The sequence below is a fragment of the Anomaloglossus baeobatrachus genome, chromosome 4 (genome assembly GCF_048569485.1).
Source record: "Anomaloglossus baeobatrachus isolate aAnoBae1 chromosome 4, aAnoBae1.hap1, whole genome shotgun sequence".
NCBI classification, from domain to species: domain Eukaryota; kingdom Metazoa; phylum Chordata; class Amphibia; order Anura; family Aromobatidae; genus Anomaloglossus; species Anomaloglossus baeobatrachus.
Window position 1 is genome coordinate 242,411,918 of NC_134356.1, and position 21,764 is coordinate 242,433,681.

The 21,764-nt window shown below is 46.5% G+C and overlaps 1 protein-coding gene across 1 annotated transcript in view; it reads left to right on the forward strand.

Moving 5' to 3' along the window:
• The window catches only part of PTPRQ (protein tyrosine phosphatase receptor type Q), an 855,789-nt gene that overhangs the window by 9,848 nt on the left and 824,177 nt on the right, over positions 1-21,764 (forward strand). The window contains exons 3-5 of the mRNA XM_075342420.1: positions 1,651-1,792; positions 4,773-5,024; positions 16,597-16,814. Of these exons, the coding sequence (XP_075198535.1) occupies positions 1,651-1,792; positions 4,773-5,024; positions 16,597-16,814 (612 nt within the window). The remainder of the gene's footprint in view (positions 1-1,650; positions 1,793-4,772; positions 5,025-16,596; positions 16,815-21,764) is intronic.

Genomic DNA, 21,764 nt, shown 5'->3' on the forward strand with positions numbered 1-21,764 from the left:
GCACCACTTCTGTATTTATTACCCACTCTTGGTTTTGTCTTTCAAATACTGAGGTAAAAACTCGCCAAATACTAAATATGTGCACATCGCCTTACAAATACTGAGGTAAAAAACTCACCAAATAGTCAACATATGCACGTTGCCTTACAAATACTGAGGTAAAAAAACTCACCAAACACTCAATATGTGCACATGGCCTTACAAATACTGAGGTAAAATACTCACTAAATAGTCAATATGTGCACATGGCCTTACAAATAACTCACACTCAGTATGTGCACGTGGCCTACGGCTATATCCGCACTTTGCTTTTTACCTGCTTTTTACCTGCTTCTTTGCTGCTTTTTCAACTGCAGCGTTTAATGCCAAAATGGATGTGTTCTGCTTTTCAAGCATAGTCTATGGGAATTTGGGTTTCTTGTCCGCACTATGCAGTTCAAAATGCTGCCTTTTTGTGGCAGAAATTTGGGCAAAAACTCTGCTTTGCAGTTCAAAACGCAAATGGAAAAAACACTTGACATGTTGCTTCTTTGAAAAGCAGAGTTTTTGCCCAAATTTCTGTCACAAAAAGGCAGCATTTTGAACAGCATAGTGCGGACAAGAAACCCAAATTCCCATAGACTATGCTTGAAAAGCAGAACACATCCATTTTGGCATTAAACGCTGCAGTTGAAAAAGCCGAAAAAGCAGGTAAAAAGCAGGTAAAAAGCAAAGTGCGGACATAGCCTTACAAATACTGAGGTAAAATATTCACCAAATACTCAATATGTGCACATGACCTTACAAATACTGAGGTAAAAAACTCACCAAATACTTAACGTGTGCATGTGGTTTCACACAGCGTTTTTGGAAAAATGCCACTGCAGTATTTGATGCTGGGTTTTTTGTAAGTCAAAGCCTGAAGTGAGTTCATCAGGAAAAAGAAGTATACATTTTTACATTATGCTTCCCATTCCTACCGAATATTTTCTGGGTTTGACTCGAAAACTGCTGTATTTTTCTTAAAAATGCTTTGTTAGAAACTACTAATGATGAGTGAGCACTACCATGCTCGGATGCTCGGTACTCGTTAAAAGCAGTTGGATGCTCGGATGGACGCGACTCACGCAACCGAATATAATGGAAGTCAATGTGGAACGTACACATTTTTTTGCTTAAGAAATCCTGGAAAAATGCTCAAATCCCCCATTGACTTCCATTATACTCGAGTACTTGAGTCATGCCCATCCGGGCATCCAGCTGCTCATTACAAGCATGGAGCAGCCAAGAATGGTAGTGCTCCTCATCACTAGAAACTACCCTTAAATGTTGTAAGATTACCAAATATCCTCCAAGTAACAAGCATGTAAATAATACTAATTTGTTTATAAAGCTATTTCAATATATATATTTTTATTTCATGTATAATGAAGCATTTATTTGATTATTCAGTAGTACAATAACAAAAGTTCCATTGCTGAGCTGCCAGTAACAGAAGTTTTCAGATTAAGGTGACTACTGTGAATGCAGGACTGACACTATGTTTCAAGGATATAATTAACCTATATATTTAGATATATATTTACTTTTCATTACATTACTTTCTATGTTGCACAGAGGTATGAAATTACATAATCTTTAAGCTATAATGCACATTTTTTATCTCCATAGAATGCGTTGAATACATTGGTTTTCCATCAAGCTAATAGTTCATTTATATCACTAAATAACCTAAATAAAGAGGATGTTTATAATATCACCATCAAATCTATGAAAGATGGCGAAATGCTAAGTGATAGATCATTTTTAGCAAGTAGGTATACAAATGACTATTAAAAAATGAAAATATTTGACAATTTTTTTAAGTGAAAAGAAAGTTAAAAAGGCTGATTTTAGTATTAAGTGGTGATGTGAACGGTTCTCTTTTTGGGATGTTTTTAAAAAATGTGGAAAAAATATGAGCACAATAAATGCAACCATTTCTTTTCATTTATATACAAGTTAGGCTTCATTCAGACGGTTTTTTTTGTATACCACCAAAATTGACTGTTTTTATTATTAGCATAGCCAACATATTTCTTGTAAGCAAGTAAAACAATTTTTTTAAGCTTCTCCTTACCCATTAAACATTAAAAAAAATTATAGAAAAGGATGTCACACAAATGCCATCCAAATTCTAACAAACCCATTCACTTAATAAAGGTGAATTTAAGCTCTTCATGACCTATGACGTATATGTATGTCCTAGGTCGCCTCCCCCTGTTTACCGCAGGTTTGTGCGGTTAGCCTCCGGTCATCCTCGCAAACGTCTGCTGATCTGATGCGGATAACCACCCTCTGACAGTGCAATCTAAAGCAATCCAGCGGGATTGCGCTGTTCCCCGACGCCATTGGCGGCTCCATGATGCAATGGGTTGGCATGGCAGCGGGGTGGTCAGCTGGTGACCCCTCCCACTTGAGTTTTGCATGGACGAGTGCAATCCGATAAAACATCGGATTGCTCTCACTCTAGTGCAAAATTATTGAGCAGTGTTCATCTGCGATTTATTTTTCATGCGATAGCGGCATGCGGAATGAATCGCAGCATGCTGCATTTGGCAGCGAGTCTTGGCTCACCCAGCCCCATACAAGTCTATGGGAGCATGTGAAACATCGCACTGCACTCGCATGTCATCCAAGTGCAGTGCGATATACACAGAGACAGGCAGCGGAGGAGAGGGAGAAAGTGCTCCCCTCTCTTCTCTGCACTTGTGATGCATCACAGTCGCATGACGCTCGGCTGATGCCCACAGCAGAGGGTCATTATATATCGCTTCCGATGCTCTCGCATCAAAAGCTATACGCAAGTGGAACACAGCATTTCTCCTGATCAGAGTGATGCTGAAGCATGTCTCTGACCAACAGATATGATCGGACAATGCAGCATAAAGTCCCCCAGGTACTAGTAAAATCAGTGTAAAAAGTAAAAAAAAATGAGTTTTAAAAAATATAAAAAATAAAAAACCCCTAAAAGTTCAAATCAAACTTGTTTTGCCCCATTGAGAATGAAACAATAACATAATTAAAAAAACACATATTTGGTATTGCCGTGTTCAGAAATTTTTTAAATATTATAAAATGCAATAACAAGTGATCAAAACATTCCGTCTACGGAAAAATAGTATAATTAAAAATGCCAGCTCAAGATGCAAAAAATAAGCCACCACTGAGCCCCAGATCACAAAAAATGACATCGCTATGCGTCTCAGAAAATGGCAACAAAAGCGGTACACTTTTTTTTTTTGTGAATTTTTTTTCACCATTTAGATAAAAGTAAAACTATATATGTTTAGTATCATGCGTGATGAAAGCTGCTGGGTATGTTTATATAGCGTATATATGTGCTCTGAAATCTGGGGCAGAAATCAGAAGGTTTTGCTGTACATGTGCATTTGCACTGCTGCGAGTCAGCAGATTTGAATCCTTGTGCCACTTCTCACAGCAGGTTTCAGGAGTAAACAGCAATAATGACATTAATAAACTGTAACTATAAAGTATACATCTACCAACAAAAAAGTCTATCTATACATATTACTAGTTTTCAAGGAACTACTTCAGTGGGGAACCGCAGTATCAAATTTCACATTTTATCTACCGTAGCTGTTTTTCAGTTTCTGAAAAATAAATCACAGCAAAATACTGCAGATAGAACCCAATAGAATTCTAAAATGTGAGCAGTTACTGTACTATATTGGATGACAATAAAAAGAAAAAATGCTTTGTCCTTGAACCCCAAAATACACTGTTCCTTAAGGGAACCAATCACTGGATATTTACAGAGAAACTATCTCCTCCAAACTTTTTGTCACCTTTAATTTTTCATCCAGGGGGTATATATTTTCTTTACCTCCTCCAATTAGTACTGCTCCAATGGTTCTGGAACAGATTTTATTTTTTTTCTGTGCCCCTATATTGCAAAGCTCTGCCTTCCAGGAATGAAAAGTTCTCTAATATGCTGATTTTCCCTCTAACCAACTGGACATATAACAGATAATATTTTTGTGGTTGCTTGCTTTTTCTCCTCCACGATGCTGGCCAATAAAAACACAGCTGAGTCACAGAGTGGAAAAAACAAACACTGACAAAGAAAGTCACAGCCCTGCAGCTTGGCTAAATGCAATAAATAACTCACTTTATGAATAAAATGCTTTATATCTTTATAAATTAATAAAGATTATATGACTTGGAGACATTTTTTTTCGCATTTTTTTTTAGTTTATTTGTAGATGATGCACTGTATTATTTATCCCCACTTTTTTGCTCAGCCAGCACTGCAGCTCTCATGTGTTCTGGTACTCCAAAAGCTAGTGACTGGCGTTCTCACAAGAGCACACTGATGTGAGTCAAGCTGCAGCTGTGACCTTCTCTGTGTTTGCTTTTTCCCCTCTATGATGCGGCTGTGTTTTGATTGGTCAGTGTAATAGAGGAGAAAAAGCAAATGACCAAAAAGAGGTTCTGAGATTATGTGCATTTAGAAAATTGTCATATTGGGTGGTCTTTATTACCGAAGAGCATAACTGTAGAATGGAAGGTCACAGAAAAACAAAGAAAAACTGTTCTATAATAAGTGGAAGAGCACCAATTGGAGGTAGTGGAAGATGTACGCAGTTTAAATTGAAAAAAAAAACAGTGAAAGGTCCTATTTAAAGGGTTAAAAGAAGTTGACAATAACATGTAAGGCTGAATAAGTTCTTGAAATACTTGTTTATTATGCATGTACAAATTCTATAACAACTATATTTTTTTCTACAAAGACCCAATCCAGATACAAGATATAGGCATTGTTGTGACTACTACTTCAGTATCATTCAACTGGAGCAAGATTGGTGGAGATATCTTTGTTTCCAATGCAAACAACTTTGGTAACATGTTGCTGCTAGAAGATAAGTTTTATGAAGTGAACCATCTGCTCCCAGGATCTCTTTCCAATTTTGAATTTGTTGTGAAACAACATTATTCTGGTTTTATAAACGTGACTCGGAAAATGTATATTCCAATTGAAACAGGTATGTACTTTTAATACATTGTCACAAAATGTGATTATTTTATTTTCACATTTGCAAGAAAATGAGTAAATCTATTTCTCCCTAATTACTGCTGCAGGTCAGTTTCACAAAACTCTCAGTCTATGTATGTGCCATGATATCCAGACTGGCAGCCAGCCTCCTAACTGCAACATAGTTTGGTGTAAATCAATGATTGTAGGACCTGGGCCAGCGAACACTTGAGTAATCTTTAGCCTCTTGATGGAAGTGTGTCGCCCCAGGGATGTCGCTCCAGCTTCAGGGATGCCACAGGGTCTTCTTTTAATATTGCAACAGGAATGTCAGATTTTGTATGTGTCGTGACGCCACTCACGGCTTGCGGTCAGGGATATGGATGACCGCCACTGCAGATTTTATGAGTGTCTGGGGTTGATGGGGTCTGCAGTCAGATGGTGTGGCCTCCCGTGAGTGAGGCAGGCCCCAGGGGTTCCGGTGTGCAGAGTAATGGGACCCAGAATAATTCAGTCTCAGTCCAGATAGTCTTTCAACTCATTTTTACTCACTTTAGTTGTTATTGTGAGGTAACCCGGGCGATGCTGCGATAAACCAGGTAAGAACCAGGGCTCTTTCAGGCCAGTCTGAGGGTAACAGGTTAGCTCGCCTTCCTAGCACTTCTGTGTTCGGATAACCCCTGACTTGAAGTACCGTGGGGTCTATCCAGGGTGTCGCAACTGCCTTTTCTCCCCTTTTTGGACCGTTTGCCGGCAGCATGGACCAGGTGAGATGGCTTCAAGCTCTGTCTCCTTATGGGTCCCTGCGTTGCTGCTGAGGCTCGGACTCTGTGTGGTTGGGGATGTACTTGTAGTTCCCCTCACCGGCAGGTTTAGCAGATAGTTAAAACTGAAGTCTGCTCTAGGGACCTGTTCCCCGTACGTGCCTAGTCACCGGCAGCCCCTATCCTCTCTGACTGACTGACTCGGTGACCATTCTCCCCCACCAACTGTCACTACACCGCGCAGGGTCTGACTAGTGTGAGCGTGCGTATCCCTTAGCAACCGCCGCTCACCACTACCAGACTGGCTCGCTCCACTCCTTTCCTTTCAGCCTCTGCACTTTAACTCCCAGCCCCTCCACTACAACTCTTGAAAAGAATTGAAGGCTAGCCCCCCTCTGGAGACTACCCAAGGGTCCCCTCTAAAGGTGTGGGAGACCTGGTTGCTATGTGTCTGTGCGTACACACCTCATTCTGGCCTTTAGGATTACCTGGAAGTACTGTGCCAGCATGGGTGCAGTACTCAGTGGTGCCTGACCGGGTCAGGGCGCCACATTCCCCCTTGGTTATCGACAGCACATCCTCGGGCTGCAAAGATAAGACAAACAAAATACAAGTTTTTCCAACCCAGGGGAGATATTTACATATCAACATACCAGGTACCATACCACCACCACCCACCACCCACGAGTCTTTAACCCAAAACCCATATATGGAGTGATCACCAGTCCTTTTGGTGACCTGGTCTTAGCCTTGTCCGCCGCAGACCATTCCGGCGACAGTTCTTTTTGTCCTGGTGGCGTAGGGTAGGCCCCATAAACAGGCGTACCTGCTTTGTATTGGTGTTGGAGAGCAGGCCTCATAAACAGGCGTGCCCCCTTGGTGGTGCAGAGCCATGCCCCTCAACAGGCAGATTCTGGGGTTGGTACCACTGAGGTAACTATATACACTGCGAGAGTTTGTGGTTATAGCCAGTTCATAACCTATGGTCCATATAAAGTGCACAAAACCAGGTGCTAAAAATACTTAAAGAGTTCACGTAAAAGTCCTTGCGGGCACATTTTATTGAACGTTGCTTTAACTGGTCATAAAAACATTTTTAAACTAATCTTTCTTTTTTAACTACACTATATTGACCTCCGCCTTCTAAGGTCAGTGCTTGGTACCTCAGTGCACTGTCTCCTGGAGGTTGTGTCATGAGCATCCCCTTGCAATGATGACAATGGGGGCCTGGTTGAAGTGGTGGGAGTGGAACCTGAGCTCACTGAGGTCGTGTCATGGGCGTCCCCTGGCAGTGGTGACAATCGGGACCTGGTTGAAGCAGTGGGAGTGGAACCTGGGCTCACTGAGATCCCCTTTGGGCACGGTATAACGTCCAAAGCGTACCAGCCTCTCTCCCCTTTATGCCGCATAAATTCCACCACGATCCCCAAGTACAGATCACAGCCAGGGTGACCCCGCTGCAAGTGAGATTGTACGTCCCGTCGGGTCACGAAAATTCCCTCTTTAACCCCTGCTTCCACAATAAATCCATAACCCGTAGGACAATTAAACTCCTCCATTCCTCCCAGATGGAGGGGACCTCGAGACCGGAATACGGTCCGCTGCAGGGACTGTTTTTCTTTCAAGTCCCGGACCTTCAATTGCTCACTCTCTGAAATGGGCTTCACAGGGGGTCGTGGGTGCCTGGCTCTCACCCGTCATCACTCTCTGCGGGCTGGCCGCCGCAGCAACATCACCTGGTCATCAGCGGGCCACCAGGTAAAGTGAGCGATGGAACTTGCTGCAACCTGGTCAAGTCGGGTCAGCGATGTGGTGTCAGTAGCTACTGGTGACAGGACCTGTTCTCCCTCCCTGGCGGAGGGTGCTGCGACCTCTTCCGGTCGGTGGGGGAACAGCAGCACGGCCTTGACTTTCTTCTCATGGCCACCCTTTCTAACAGAGGGTGCTGCGACCTCCTCTGGTCGGGTGAGTGGCAGCTCTGGGGTCGAGCCTTCGACAGCCGGACAGGACTGTGACAAAATTTCAGGATCCCTCTCAAGCGGAGAGGGTGCTGCGACCGCTTCAGGTCGGGATCCAGGAACTGATTCCTCAGTTAGTGACGGGGGCGCTGTGACCGTCTCTGGTCTGGGGGCAGGAACTGGATCCCCAGTCAGCGACTGGGGCGCTGTGACCATCTCTGGTCTGGGTGCAGGAACTGGATCCCCAGTCACTGACTGGCGCGCTGTTACCGTCTCTGGTCTGGCCACCGGAATAGGAGGCATTGCGGCCTGGTCTGGTCTGACCGCTGGCATTGCGCTGGCTTCCGATGGCAGCGCTGGTGGGATCAGCACACCAGGTAGGGCAGGGGTAGTTTTGGACTCACCCGGTGTCGTGTTAGAGACATCCAGTGGCGGGGTCGCTGTCGCTGACGGTGGCTTAGGCTGAGCATGGGCGGCGCCTCCAGGTGGGCCCCTCTGCACGGACAACCGCAGGTTTCGGATCGCCATTAGCATTCTGTGCCTCCAGGTGGCCACTGCCTGCCTCCGCTGCTCCTCCATGCGATCAGCAATTCTATTGACCTCTGCCTCCAGCTACTCTGCTGACATGGGCCTTGACCAGCCCAGCTCCCTTTGGTCACCTTCTGCCAAAGCCATCTTGTCTCCTCCCTTGCTCATCAGGTTCTGATCAGACTTTTGGTCTTAGTTTCGTTTTTGGTTCTCCTCCCACAGGACTGGGACATCCCAGCAGTCCACAAACAGATCAGCCCCCATCTCCTCCTTTCATGGGGGTCAGAGCGCTCTGGGGATTCTGGGACGGTCACTCCTCTCCGTGGTCGGTTACTTCTTCTGCGCGACCTGCAGCTTGTTGATGACGCACTTTCAGCGGTGGCTAAAATGGCGGCAATTCAAATTTTTCAATCAGACCGCCGAGAAACACTGTCACTCGTCTGAACGGGTCTAGTCCTGGATAGAGTTGAGTGATGTTCGAGGTTCGCCAATTTCATGTTCGAGTGATTTTGGGGGGTGCTCGACATGGAACTCGAACTCGAGCTTTTTGCTAAAAGCTCGACAGTTCGAGTTACGTTCAAGAACAGTTCGATCACCAAAAGCGTGGCTTTTTACAGCTACAGTGTGCAGGGAGCCAACGCTTGCAGCCTGCGGTAAGCTAGTAACCAAGGTAAATATCGGGTATCCAAGCAAAGCGCTTTGCTTAGAAAAAATGATGTTTACCCTGGTTATGTGTGCAAAAATCCCCAAAAGCCACACAGAAGCACTTCCGTGTGACTTCCGTGGGATGCCGCTGCAGTCTGTGTTCCGCTCCAGGTCCAGCCCCGCGGCTGCCCGCTCAGCACGGCTGCTGTCACTGCAGTGTCAGCATATGCCCGCACTGTACGGTGCCCGTGGCTGCTGTCACTGCAGTGTCAGCATATGCTCGCACTGTACAGTGTCTGTGGCTGCTGTCACTGCAGTGTCAGCATATGCCCGCACTGTACGGTGCCCCCGGCTGCTGTCACTGCAGTGTCAGCATATGCCTGCACTATACGGTGTCCACAGCTGCCCACACTGCAGTGACAGCAGCCGCGGGCAGGACAAGCGCTGCCGTCAGGAGGTTAGTGAAGTTCCTTACCTGCGGTGATGAAGTCCTGCCCTCCCGACGTCAGCGCTGTCACTGTCTTCCATGGCCACCGCTTGTCACATCTCCTCTCGCTGCCGACCCGAGACTGTGACTAGCGGTGACGTCACGGGCTCCCGCGATACTTGGTTGTGAAGGTGGTGGTCATTGAACTGAGTGACAGCTCTGCTCTCAGGAGTGCAGCGATCACCGCAGGTAATCTGCCTCGCTAACCTCCTGACAGCAGCACTTGTCATGCCCTGCAGTGACCTGGGCTGACCTATTGATTTTAGCTCAGGTCACTGCATTGCTCTCCCAGTCAATATGGAACATTCTGTTCTTCATTGACTGGGACATTGACTATGGTATGGATCATCGTAGGACCGCCTTGGAATACACCAGACCTGGATTTGTTTTACTTTCTAATAAATTGGTGAAAGAGGGAATGTTTTGGGGAGTGTTTTTTGAAATAAAAATGTGTTTGTCGTCTATTTTTTTTTTATTACTGACTGGGTTGGTGATGGGTATCTGACAGACGCCTGGCATCATGAACCCCAGGGCTTGATGCCAGGTGACATTACACATCTGGTATTAACCCCATATATTACCCCGTTTGCCACCGCACCAATGAGCTGGAGCGAAGCACCAGGATTGGTGCATCTAATGGATGCGCCACTTCTGGGGAGGCTGCGGCCTGCTATTTTTAAGCTGGGGAGAGTCCAATAACCATGGACCTCCCTAGTCTGAGAATATCAGACCCCAGCTGTCCGCTTTACCTTGGCTGGTGATCCAATTTTGGGGGGGACCCTCACGTGTTTTTTTTTTTAAATTATTTATTAAATTTAAAATAACAGCGTGGGGTGCCCTCAGTTTTGGATTACCAGCCAAGGGGAAGCTGCCAGCTGTGGTCTGCAGGCTGCAGCCGTCTGCTTTACCCTAGCTGGCTATCAAAAATAGGGGGAACCCCACGTCATTTTTTTTTTTTAAATGTATTTATTTTTTTGGCTAAATACAAGGCTAAGCACCCCTTAGTGCCACATGAAAGGCACCAAAGGGTGCAAAATTACAAAATGCAGGAGAGTGGGACATCATGTGTCTTTCTGCCATTATAATGACAGAAAAGACTGATATGAAGTGTACAAGCACAAGAAAATCACCAGAGCGCTCTACGCTGTGAAAAGCAGTAGAAAATGGCACTGGAGTGAACATGTGACCGCCTCATGTAGGTTGAAGCTATGGATCCTGGGTAAATTTATGTATTTTCCCTCCTTCAGTTTTTTTGCAGTACGCAAAAAAAGGAAGGCACACGGATGACAAATGGATGACATACGGACCGTATACGTAATGGAACGTAAACGGATGCCACACATGCATCCGTGAAAAAAATGGACCGTTTTTTGCGGACCGCAAAAACGGATCGGTCGTGTGAATGTAGCCTTATTTTGATCTGCCGTTTATAAACAGCAGGCAGCAATAAGTGAATAGCGCTCCCCAGCGTCAGAAAATCTCCGGGGTTTCAGGGGGTAGCTGAGACCCTGGAGATCATGATTCAGGCCGGTTTTTCCGGTCCCTGCTCACATGATCACCGGTATACACCGTATATCAATGATCACGTTACAGTAAATGACAGCGCCGGTAAAAAAATATTTATTTCCCATCTGGCATGAACAAACATGTCAGATGGGAGATAAATCTCCTTCCCGGTCCCCTCCGGTCCCCCGGTGTCGCCAAAGTGCCCCCCCCCCCCGACCACCTCCCGGAAATCCAAGATGGCTACGCGCACAGCAGCGCGCAGGCCGCATTCACCCTACTCCTCTGATTTCTGTTGCATGTGCAATGACACATGCGACAGAAAACTCCTCCCCAGGCCCTGCAAGGTCACCCCCTATAACCCCACCGGTGTTCCCCGGTGTCCCACGGTACCTGTGCAGCATTGATCCCCCGCAGCCCCCTCCTTCACAATAGACGCTGCCGCATGCACAGAGCGGCTGTCAGCTCAGCTTCCTGTGTTCAGACACAGTGAGTGGTGGTAACCATGCATCTGTAAGCTACTGCAATGCCCTGCTCATGAGGTAAGGAACATAGTTGATCAGGAGAGCTATACTACATTTCCAAATGGAGGTATTTGATTTTATAGTTGCCCTGCTGAACAACTACCAAACATGAGAGTCCGTTATACGCCAAAAGAAAACCCATCTAAATAGCGAGCTCTGTTGTTTAGTATTCATTCAGCTGGATAACTGGACTTAAAAGGGTATTCCATCTCTAAGATCCTATCCCCAATATATAGTAGATGGAATAGCAATAATATCAGCAGATACCAATATTTGGAAATGTAGAATAGTTCTCCTGATTAGGCATTCCCTTACCTCATGAGCAGGGCATTGCAGCTTTGGTAGCAACAGTTACGACATGGACTCTGCTGCTGTGGACCCGGGGAGAGTGGGTGCAGAGTCATTGCACCCATACTCCTCACATGGAGGGTCTGCACTCCTAGAAAATGGGGGATACGTTCCCTGAGCATGTCCCCCCATATTCTAGACGGTCCAGAGTTGTCGTGGGACCCCCTTATTTTTTTTTCCTTACAATAAATTGGTGAAAGAGGGAATGTTTTGGGAAGTGTTTTTTCAAATACATTTTTTTTGTTTATTTGTTTTGTTAGTACTGACAGTTTGTGATGTCGGGTATGATAGACACCATGACATCACAAACTGCTGGGCTTGATGTCAGGTGACCTTACAGCTAGTATCAACCCCATTTATTACCCCGTTTACCACTGCACCAGGGCACGTGATGAGCTGGGGTGAAGCGCCAGGATTGGCGCCTCTAGTGGATGCGCCACTTCTGGGGCGCCTGCGGCCTGCTATTTGTAGGCTGTGAAGGGACAATAACTATGGACCTTCTCACCCTGAGAATACCACACCACAGCTGTCCGCTTTATCTTAGCTGGTGATCCAATTTTGGGGGGCCCTACTTTGAGCTTGCTCTCAGTGTTCACGCTTGGGATTTTCTAGACTATGTAGTGGAAAAGTCCTATCCCCCTCGTTGCGCTAGTACCCCGATTTTGGAGCGGGTGGAGAACGGATCTTGAAGGCTCCATCCTCGTCGGGTAAATTGTCAGGACGCCTGAAGCTACTCCCTGACCAAGGGTCCACGTACCCCATTGTGCCCTGGCCCCTGCCCGGTGATGGCACAAGGGCGCCGGCTGTCCTCCTCGACAGTGCATGCCCCTTGTCACAATCCCCTGTGACCGGGGTCCAGCTCCTACCAGGCCCAGACCAACGTCTGCCACCTATTAGTCTCAAGAAGCCCAGCTCCTGACCTCTCCTCTCGAGAGTCACTTCTCAACACTCGTGACCTCTCCTCTTGAGAGTCACCACTCAACTGACTGTCTCCTGACCTCCCCTTAACCAATTCCCCAAGTGGACAACCCTATTCCCTTCAGGTTAGCCACTGGTGTGTCTGGTGGGTGTGGTGCAGAGTGTTTCTAGGATTTTGATTAGCTTGTTCTTGGCAACACCAAAGGTCAGGGACCCGTAACCAAGGAGGAGGTGGATATTGTACAGAAGGGCAGATTGCACAATACCCTGTGACGACCTGATAGGCCAGGGGGTCACAATCCCCCTTGGTTAAACGTAGCTCGTTCACAAGCTACAGGACATCTGAGGTTTATTTATTTTTTTTTTTTTAACTGTAGGAAAAGGTAAGAAAGGTTAACATTTTTATTTACACATACATCCCACATCAGGGAGGCTCATCACTTAAACTTTACTAACTTTTTAAAGAGTTCATCTCCTCAATGATGGGACGCTACCGGTTTCAATGGTAGCGGAGACTCAACCTGCTCCATTGCAGCCTCTACCCACGACAGTCCAGTTCCAATGTCCCAGATCCTGTTAATCTGCCACCCAAGCAACCTGACCCGCTGCATACCTATGGTGGGTCCGTGACCAGGTGAAGGTCCCAGGCGTTGTTTTAGATGACTCTGGTGGGCACAGGAGGTGCAACTATATAAAATACATGAGCTCGTGTTGGTCACGCCAGTCCTGTGACCGTGGTCCCTTTTCACTAAATATATAATTCACAAAGTCCATGTATCGGGTGTCCACACTTGAAAGAATCTGATTGCAAATCAGGTAACTTCTCCGTTCATTAAAACCTTATTGACTATGCATTTATTTACTAACATTTTCTACATGGAAAATAACAAACTGTGAAAAACAATAAACAAAAGCACCGATACCTAACAGTTCTATGGCATCGTTAAACTACTGGTATTTTCAACACATTTTTCAACACTTTTCAAACTACTGGTACCGCTCACTGGGAGGCTGGTAATCAACAGCGGCAGCTGGCACAACTTGCTCATTCACCATAGCGAGCCATTTCACATCTAGGGCATACCAGCCCCGCTAGCTCCAGTGCCGCATGTAAGTGACCACCTCCCATGGCTCCAGGTAATTGCCCGGGTGATCCCTCGGGAGATGCTGCTCGATATCCCTTCGAGCTACAAACACTTCATCAGGGAGACTTGCTTCCCAGAGGAAACCCCACCCCTTCTCAGGGTCAAAGCGCCGCACGAGGCCCCTTCGTTGCGGCCCTCGAACAAGAAAGGTGGCTTTCCTCAGATGTTATTTCTTCCTCCATGTACGGGCAACGATCTCCCGCTGCTGCTGGTCTGGAGTTGTCATTGCTGGTGTCAGCTTTCGCTGGTGGTGTCGTTCCCAGTAGGGGGCGTCAGCGTCCGGTCTCAGCTCCCTATCTGGCTCTGGTTTTATGTGGACTCTTGCGGTCCCAACAGCCGTCGGGATGCCGCACGGCAGTGGAACTGGGAGATCTTCAGATTCCACTTCCACCTTGACAGATTGAAGAACCGACTGCTCCGCAGCCAAGGTTGCAGGGTCCGGGTGCTCCGCCTCTGAGGATGGGCCTGGTGATGTGGCCAGGTCTGGTCTGGCCGGGGTCCGGATGACCACTGTCATGACAGGGATGAGGGACAGCACCATGGTTTCTGTAGCTGGAGCTTTACTTAAAGGCACCGAAGGTTCCACTGCCGGGATTGGCGTGGGCAGCTCGGCGTCCGCCGAGGATGGGATGGGTGACAATGGAGTCCTCACCGCGAGCGGGGGTGGTCTGGATTCCTCAGCCGCTGTTCCCAGATTTGGGCAATCAGTAGGGACTGGGTATCCGCTTACCCTCTCTTCACTTGGGATCTCAATCTCACGGGCTCGCACCGCCATCGCCAGGCTTCTCATCTCTTCCCTCCAGTGGTCCAAGATAAACAGGAACTGCGTCCGCATTCTCCTGCACAGCTGCTCTGTCTCCTCCTCAATCCAAGTCGCAATCCCGGGAACAGCACGTTCCAGTGACCAGTCCCACTCCGCCATCTTGCCTTTGCGTCGTCCAGGAACGTTATGGCAGAGTCCTGGCGTTCCTGCTTCTCTTCCGCTGTTGTTACATTCCGGCACGCCCCCTCGGTTTTCACTCAGCAATCCGCGCGCTGTGGCCCTCTGGAAACTTCCGGTTCCGGCCTCACACTCAGGGAGAAGGGCGGGGCTTCTGCTTTGCGCGCTTTCACGGGGAAGATGGTGTTTTGGCGCGAAAAGATGGCGGAAAATGACGGACTTGGCGGGAAAAGGAATTTTAACTTGCGGTTTTCAGCTCTAAGGCGCACATCACCCAGGTAAATGGGTCCTGCTTGGATCCTGTTCGTGATGCCAAAGTTTCCAAGGTGTGCCACCCTCGCATTAGCAGCCAGGCTGCTTGGATCCGGATCCGCGGGAGCTTGAGGGGTCTCCGGACTCGAGGGTCGGGGTCGCGCGGCCACTCAGAATAAAAGGGGGGATATTTACAAGGGATGGTGTGGAAAGTTCGTGACACCACCCATGGTGCGTGGTAAGATGGAGTACCACCATTGCGATTGGGAGTAACCGGTGGCGATGGTGTGGGCAGCCAGGTGTTTAACCCCTCCACGGGTAGGGGGGATGCCCCGGGACTCGGTGAAGGTGACAGGAAGGTGCCGTTGGGACGGTAAGGGTCACTTGTGTACTCACTCAGTCCAATAACGCAGACACCAACAACTGTGGTAAACCAAAGTTCTTGACACCGCTGCCGCTTGGAGGGAGCACGTCTGGATCCCGTGCCCATTGGTGATGCTTGTTAGTCTATGACCTTTACCTTGGCACCTAGCATTCTATTTGGTCCCTTTAGCCTGAAACTAATCGGGTCCCGCTCACCAGTATGGCTAACTGGGTGAGCTTGCTCTCAGTGTTCACGCTTGGGATTTTCTGGACTATGTAATGGGAAAGTCCTATCTCCCTCGTTGCGCTAGTACCCGAATTTTGGAGCAGGTGGAGAACGGATCTTGAAGGCTCCGTCCTCGTCAGGTAAATTGTCAGGACGCCTGAAGCTACTCCCTGACCAAGGGTCCATGTACCCCGTCGTGCCCTGGCGCCTGCCCGGTGATGGCACAAGGGCACCGGCTGTCCTCTTCGACAGTATGTGCCCCTTGTCACAATCCCCTGCAACCGGGGTCCAGCTTCTACCAGGCCCAGATCAACATCTGCCACCTATTAGTCTCAAGGAGCCCAGCTCCTGACCTCTCCTCTCGAGAGTCACTTCACAACACTCGTGACCTCTCCTCTTGAGAGTCACCACTCAACTGACTGTCTCCTGACACGCCTGACCTCCCCTTAACCAACCCCCCAAGTGGACAACCCTATTCCGTTCAGGTTAGCCACTGGTGTGTCTGGTGGGTGTGGTGCAGAGTGTTTCTAGGATTTTGATTAGCTTGTTCTTGGCAACACCAAAGGTCAGGGACCCGTAACCAAGGAGGAGGTGGATATTGTACAGAAGGGCAGATTGCACAATACCCTGTGATGACCCGATAGGCCAGAGCCTCACACTACAGTAAGGCATTTGCATCCATAATAATATGCATATAATGGAGCTTGCTAAATATTTTTTCCCACAGATTGTTATTGAGTCTGAGAGAAAAAGACAAACAGTGACACACTCGAACTATAGTATAAGCTCATAGATTTCTAGGGTCCCCATATCAAGGATCCATACCACAAAGTTGTGTAATATGACAAATTGGAAAGTTGCATGACCCTTTATGTCAATGGTGGACATGAGCTTGTATCTTATAATTGTTTCATGGTCTATAAGAAACTGAATATAAATATATTTCTATTTTTATCTCTTCTATTTCTTTATATGTTACAGGGATCTGTTCTAAGGGCTGGGTTGCATTTAAAAACAGCTGCTATAAGCTGATATTGGATAATAAGCCTTGGGCTATTGCTGAACAGAGCTGTGAATCGCTTCACATTGGAGCACATCTTGTAAATGTTCAAACAACTGATGAACATTCATTTATATCTTCTGTCCTGCATATGAAGAATGAATTAATCTTGCTCTGGAGCGGTCTCTCAGATCTAAAGGTTTGTGTAGATTTCTTCTCTAGTGTTCATTCTTTGCTTTCTACTATTTAATATCTGTTTTATAATAACTACATATCTGTGAAAACTGCAAAACACTAGAAATTATACACATACTTTCTAGTCAGGTTATACATATATAAGGAGAATTAAAAAATATCTTCATTAATAAAAACAGATAGATGTCAGAACTCTGCGGTTCTCACATGTACCTCCAAGTCCCCTGTTTTGTCCTACATCTATTTAGTTACAGATTAAGATGTATAATTGATGATACCTTTCATTCACTTCATTGCTATGGGACAAGGGATAGGTGACATAGGCAACCACTCATGGTGCTATTCAGATGTAAGGGTGTTACAATTTATGGATTTCAGTACAATTAGGCAAAGTTCACAAGTTACATTTTTGGTGCATAGTTTCCATACCAATTTTCCAAAAGTATTTTACAGTGCCAGTGTAAGAGGGGGGGGGGGGGCGAATAGAATAGCGCTCACTCCTACATAGAGGTGTTATTGTAATGTAAATATAATGTATATACAAAGGTATTATATATAATGTGAATATAGCAGAGCTGAATGGGAGCGGCATTCGGTTCCTAAGTATTATATGTTTTAGGGTAAGAAAAGTATATATGTACCTATATGTAATAGGTATTTATAATGCATGTTGTAAACACTCTGTAATGTAGAATGCTGGCCCCCTCGTGCTGTGTCAGGCAGGAGACGTGTGCAGAGTCAGGAGTGCTGTAGATAGAGGGTTAAGGATAGATATAGCATTAATAAAAGGATAGCTAAGAACCTCATAGATAGGATGACTGAGTGTAGTGCAACTAGGAAAAAGTGCACAGCAGTGGGGTGCAGTGGTAGTTAATTAGTTAATAGGACTTTGTTAATAGGATAGAACAGGAACACAGGAAGAGCAGTGGAGTGGTTACCAGGGAGACGGAGACAAGGAAGGAGAAGTGAGCAGAATGGGATCAAAAAGACAGGAAGTTTGGAAGGGGAGTGTAGCGGCAGGAGCTGAAGAGTTCAGACAGGGGCCCAGAGTTTGGGCCTGTCCAGGTAGGGAGGAATCCTCCTGTGTGTCAAGACCTCACCCTGCGGATGAGCTGTTGAGTGTCCTGAGATCAGTGGGATGTCGGGGTATAGCAAATTCACTGGTGGGTCTCTGAACTGGTCAGGACCTGCAAAGACATCTGAGGGTTCAAGTGAGACATGGCAGCCGCAAGGAAAGGTTACAGGAGGAGGAAACACAGATAGGTCTCAGCTGCTGAAGGATAATTCCCAGGGTGAGTGCCAGCAAGATAGAACACCCCACAAGAGAGAGCCGCAACAGCATGAGCGGTCCTGAGAGCCTGAAGTAAGAGAGAAGTGTGAGCTACAATAAAATGGTTCCTGTTTGTTTACAATGGACTGGTGTATACTTTATGTCACCCTCCCTGTCTACGACGAGGACCTAGCAAGTCAAGATGGATGTAACACCGGATGTAATCGAAAATGCTTCCCACCCCAACGGGAGAATCACACGAACATATACATTTACTGAAGTAAGGGGAAACTCTGCCGGAGTAAATAGCTGAATCCAGGCAAAAAGAAAAGGTGCAAGTATAGGAGACCTAAAACATAACTTTTAATAAAGTGCAGCTAAAAAGTGAGCCCAAGTTCACTATGGGTGATTAAAAACAAACAGACAGTCGAAATGATCGCAACCATGCTACACATAGGGCCAAACAATAGCCCAAGTCATCTCACCACTGGCAATATGATGCGGCAATACTGGCCTCAAACCTCATTTGAGAATGCCACCCAAAACAGGCTGCCAGGGTGTAGAATGACTATGGAGTCGCACACTTTTCTTTCCCACTCCTATAACGGGGGAATCACCAACTGAAAGAAAGTGTGTTCACAGTATACATTAATATATTAAATATACGGGTATCGTGGTCAGATTAAATCCCAGATAGGGAACGATCTTACCCGGTCTTGCAGAGATGATAAGGGCAACTTTAGAAAGGCATCAAGGCTTTTTGGGAAGCTGTCCACCAACTCATTAAATCCCACAGTTATGCCATGGAGGAGTCACCTCCATATAGTCAAGAAACACTCACTCCCAACGCGTTTCATGGGGAACAATCATCAGGGGAGTCCAGGTGAAGATTATTGGGTACGGCCCATGTACATCTTATGTGGCATATTATCATGCCCAAGAATACGCTAAATCAAAACAAAAATACAATTTAAGCCCAAATAAACATATACAGCAGGCTTATCTTACTGCCCCATTCATGAGATACTCACCGCACATAAGCGTGCGTCAGGACCAAACTTTTTCAAAAGTGCCGCGCTCTGCGACTGGGAGCAGGCTCCATTTATAACCCGGCGAATGCGCAAAGGCACCATAGTGGCCTGTGACGTGCGTTCCCAGAAAACATCGGGACCGGAAGCACGTGTCATCAGTCGCCGCGTCGCAACGGAGCGAGCACAGCCTCACCAGGTGATGTCACATCCTGGAGAGCGACGCTTGCTGGTTAGACAGAATAGAACACAGAGCGCGTTGCCATCGCAACGTAAACATGCTCCGGTTCAACCAGCATAGCGTCATTGTGCAATAGAACCATGCTGGCTTAAAGCCCAAACTTGGTGGGTAAACGTAACTATACCGGCAGCACATGTATATTGATATTAGTCAGACACAGACCCATCCATAGAATGCCTTTATTGTTCTCGGTTAGTAAAAACAAGAGATCAGAGGCAGTCCCATATACAAGAGATGATATATAAAGCTTTTTAAACAAGATAAACGGACAATAGAAATAATCTGCAGAAAATATCTCTACTGCAGGCTGAGGCATGGAGGGCAAAGCAAGGGAAGCACTATATAAAGAGGCAATGACATATGGATAAATGTCTGAATACCCAGCCATACTTTTGGCAAAACGATATGCCTTGTTGTTATTATCACCAGGTAATCCCAATATGGACCATCAAATAGTCAGGAGAGGGAGAAAGGAATGTATGCCTAATGAGGACAGACCAGTGAGACTTGAGGAAACGTGTGTGGGCACAGACACAAAACATATGAGTGGGGGTGGTGAAAAAACTAAAGTGCACACTAAGGAATCACCCTAGAGAATTCTGACCTTACCTAACATGTGGGGGTCGGCACCCTAGTATACCCCACACCCATGGTGCCCCCAATCAGCCGTCGTTTTTCCCTCCTATACTTACCCTGTATACTAAGGTGCTCCTACAGGAAGGGTGTGAAGGACAGGGACTCATTCAAGCCTGTTGGTGCCGTGGTATTAAGGCTATAGATCCAGTAACTTTCTTTCTGGAGTATTTTTTTGTCCCAGTTGCCCCCTCTAGCCGGAGGGTGGATGAGATCGATCCCCATAATCCTGAAGCTCTCCAAATCACCATTGTGGAAATTGTTGACATGTCTAGCAACAGGCGTATCGTTCTTCTTGAGGATATCATTCTTGTGCTCTCCCACACGTCTTCGTAGCTCCCTAATAGTTTTGCCAATATAGAGTTTTCCACATGTACACTTAACCCTATAGATAACCCCCTTTGATTTACAGGTGATCAAAGATCTTATGGAGAAACTCTTTTTGTTGTAATTTGTGAATTTCTTTCCTTCCACGATATATTTACAATTGACACAATCGTGACATTTGAAACAACCATTGATCGCATCTGCTTTCCTCCCTGGCCCATCCTCATTAAAATGGCTATGGAAAAGCCTGTCCCCCAGGGATTTTGCCTTTCTGTAGGTAATAGATGGATATGTCAAGAGGTGCTTTTCGATTAAAGGGTCCATCTGTAGGACGCGCCAATATTTAGAGCGGGTTCCCCTAAAGTCCCCTGCCCCATTGTTGTAAGCTGTGATAAATCTGAGGATATCAATAGATTCCCCTTTCTTTGATTGGGGTTCAGAAGCGTGATACGATGCACATTGCGCACAGAATTGTACGCCTTGTGGATGATCCCCTCAGGGTAGCCTCTTTCTCTCAAGCGTCCCATCAGGTCAAGGGCCTGTTTTTTGAAACCTGCTTCTTCCGAGCAGTTACGCCTCATCCTTATAAACTGTCCCTTGGCGATTCCTCTCTTCAGGGGGCCAGGGTGGGCGCTTTCCCATTTCAATAAGGAATTAGAGGATGTAGCTTTTCTAAAGGTGGTGGTAACAAGACAGCCGTCCGGCCCTATTTTCACCAACACATCAAGGAAGGCCAGTCTATCCCTGCCAATTTCGCTGGTAAACCTCAAGCCAATACTGTTGTCATTCAATTTAGCCATAAAACAATGGAAATCACACACTTGACCCTTCCAGATAACGAAGACGTCGTCGATGTACCTTAGCCATAGGACGATGTCCTCGGTATCCAGAAGGCCCCCAAAAACCACAGTTTCCTCCCACCAGCCCAGGAGGAGATTAGCATACGATGGGGCACAGCAACTCCCCATCGCAGTCCCCCTGAGCTGGTGAAAGAACCTCCCTCCAAAGGTGAAAACATTCCTGGTAATTCAAAATACAAGTGCTTTGATGACAAAGTCGTTATGTTGGCAGAACTGACTTCCTCTTGATTCCAAAAAGTGTTTGACAGCTCCCACTCCTGCCGAGTGCGGAATAGACGAGTACAACGCCTCTACATCGATACTGCATAAAAGCATGCCTTCCTCCAGAACAATATCCTCTATCCGACGTAAGAAATCTGTAGTGTCCCCAAGGTAGGAATTAAGGGACAGCACGAAGGGTCGCAGAATTTTATCAACATAAATACTCAGTCTTTCCGTTAGACCACCTATGCCTGAGACAATGGGGCGACCTTTCAAGGGGTTTAAACCCTTATGTACTTTGGATAAAATGTAGAAGGTCGCCACCACTGGAAAGACAGGTAAAAGATACTCAAATTCATTTTTATCAATGATGTTAGACTCCAAGGCCTCCCCC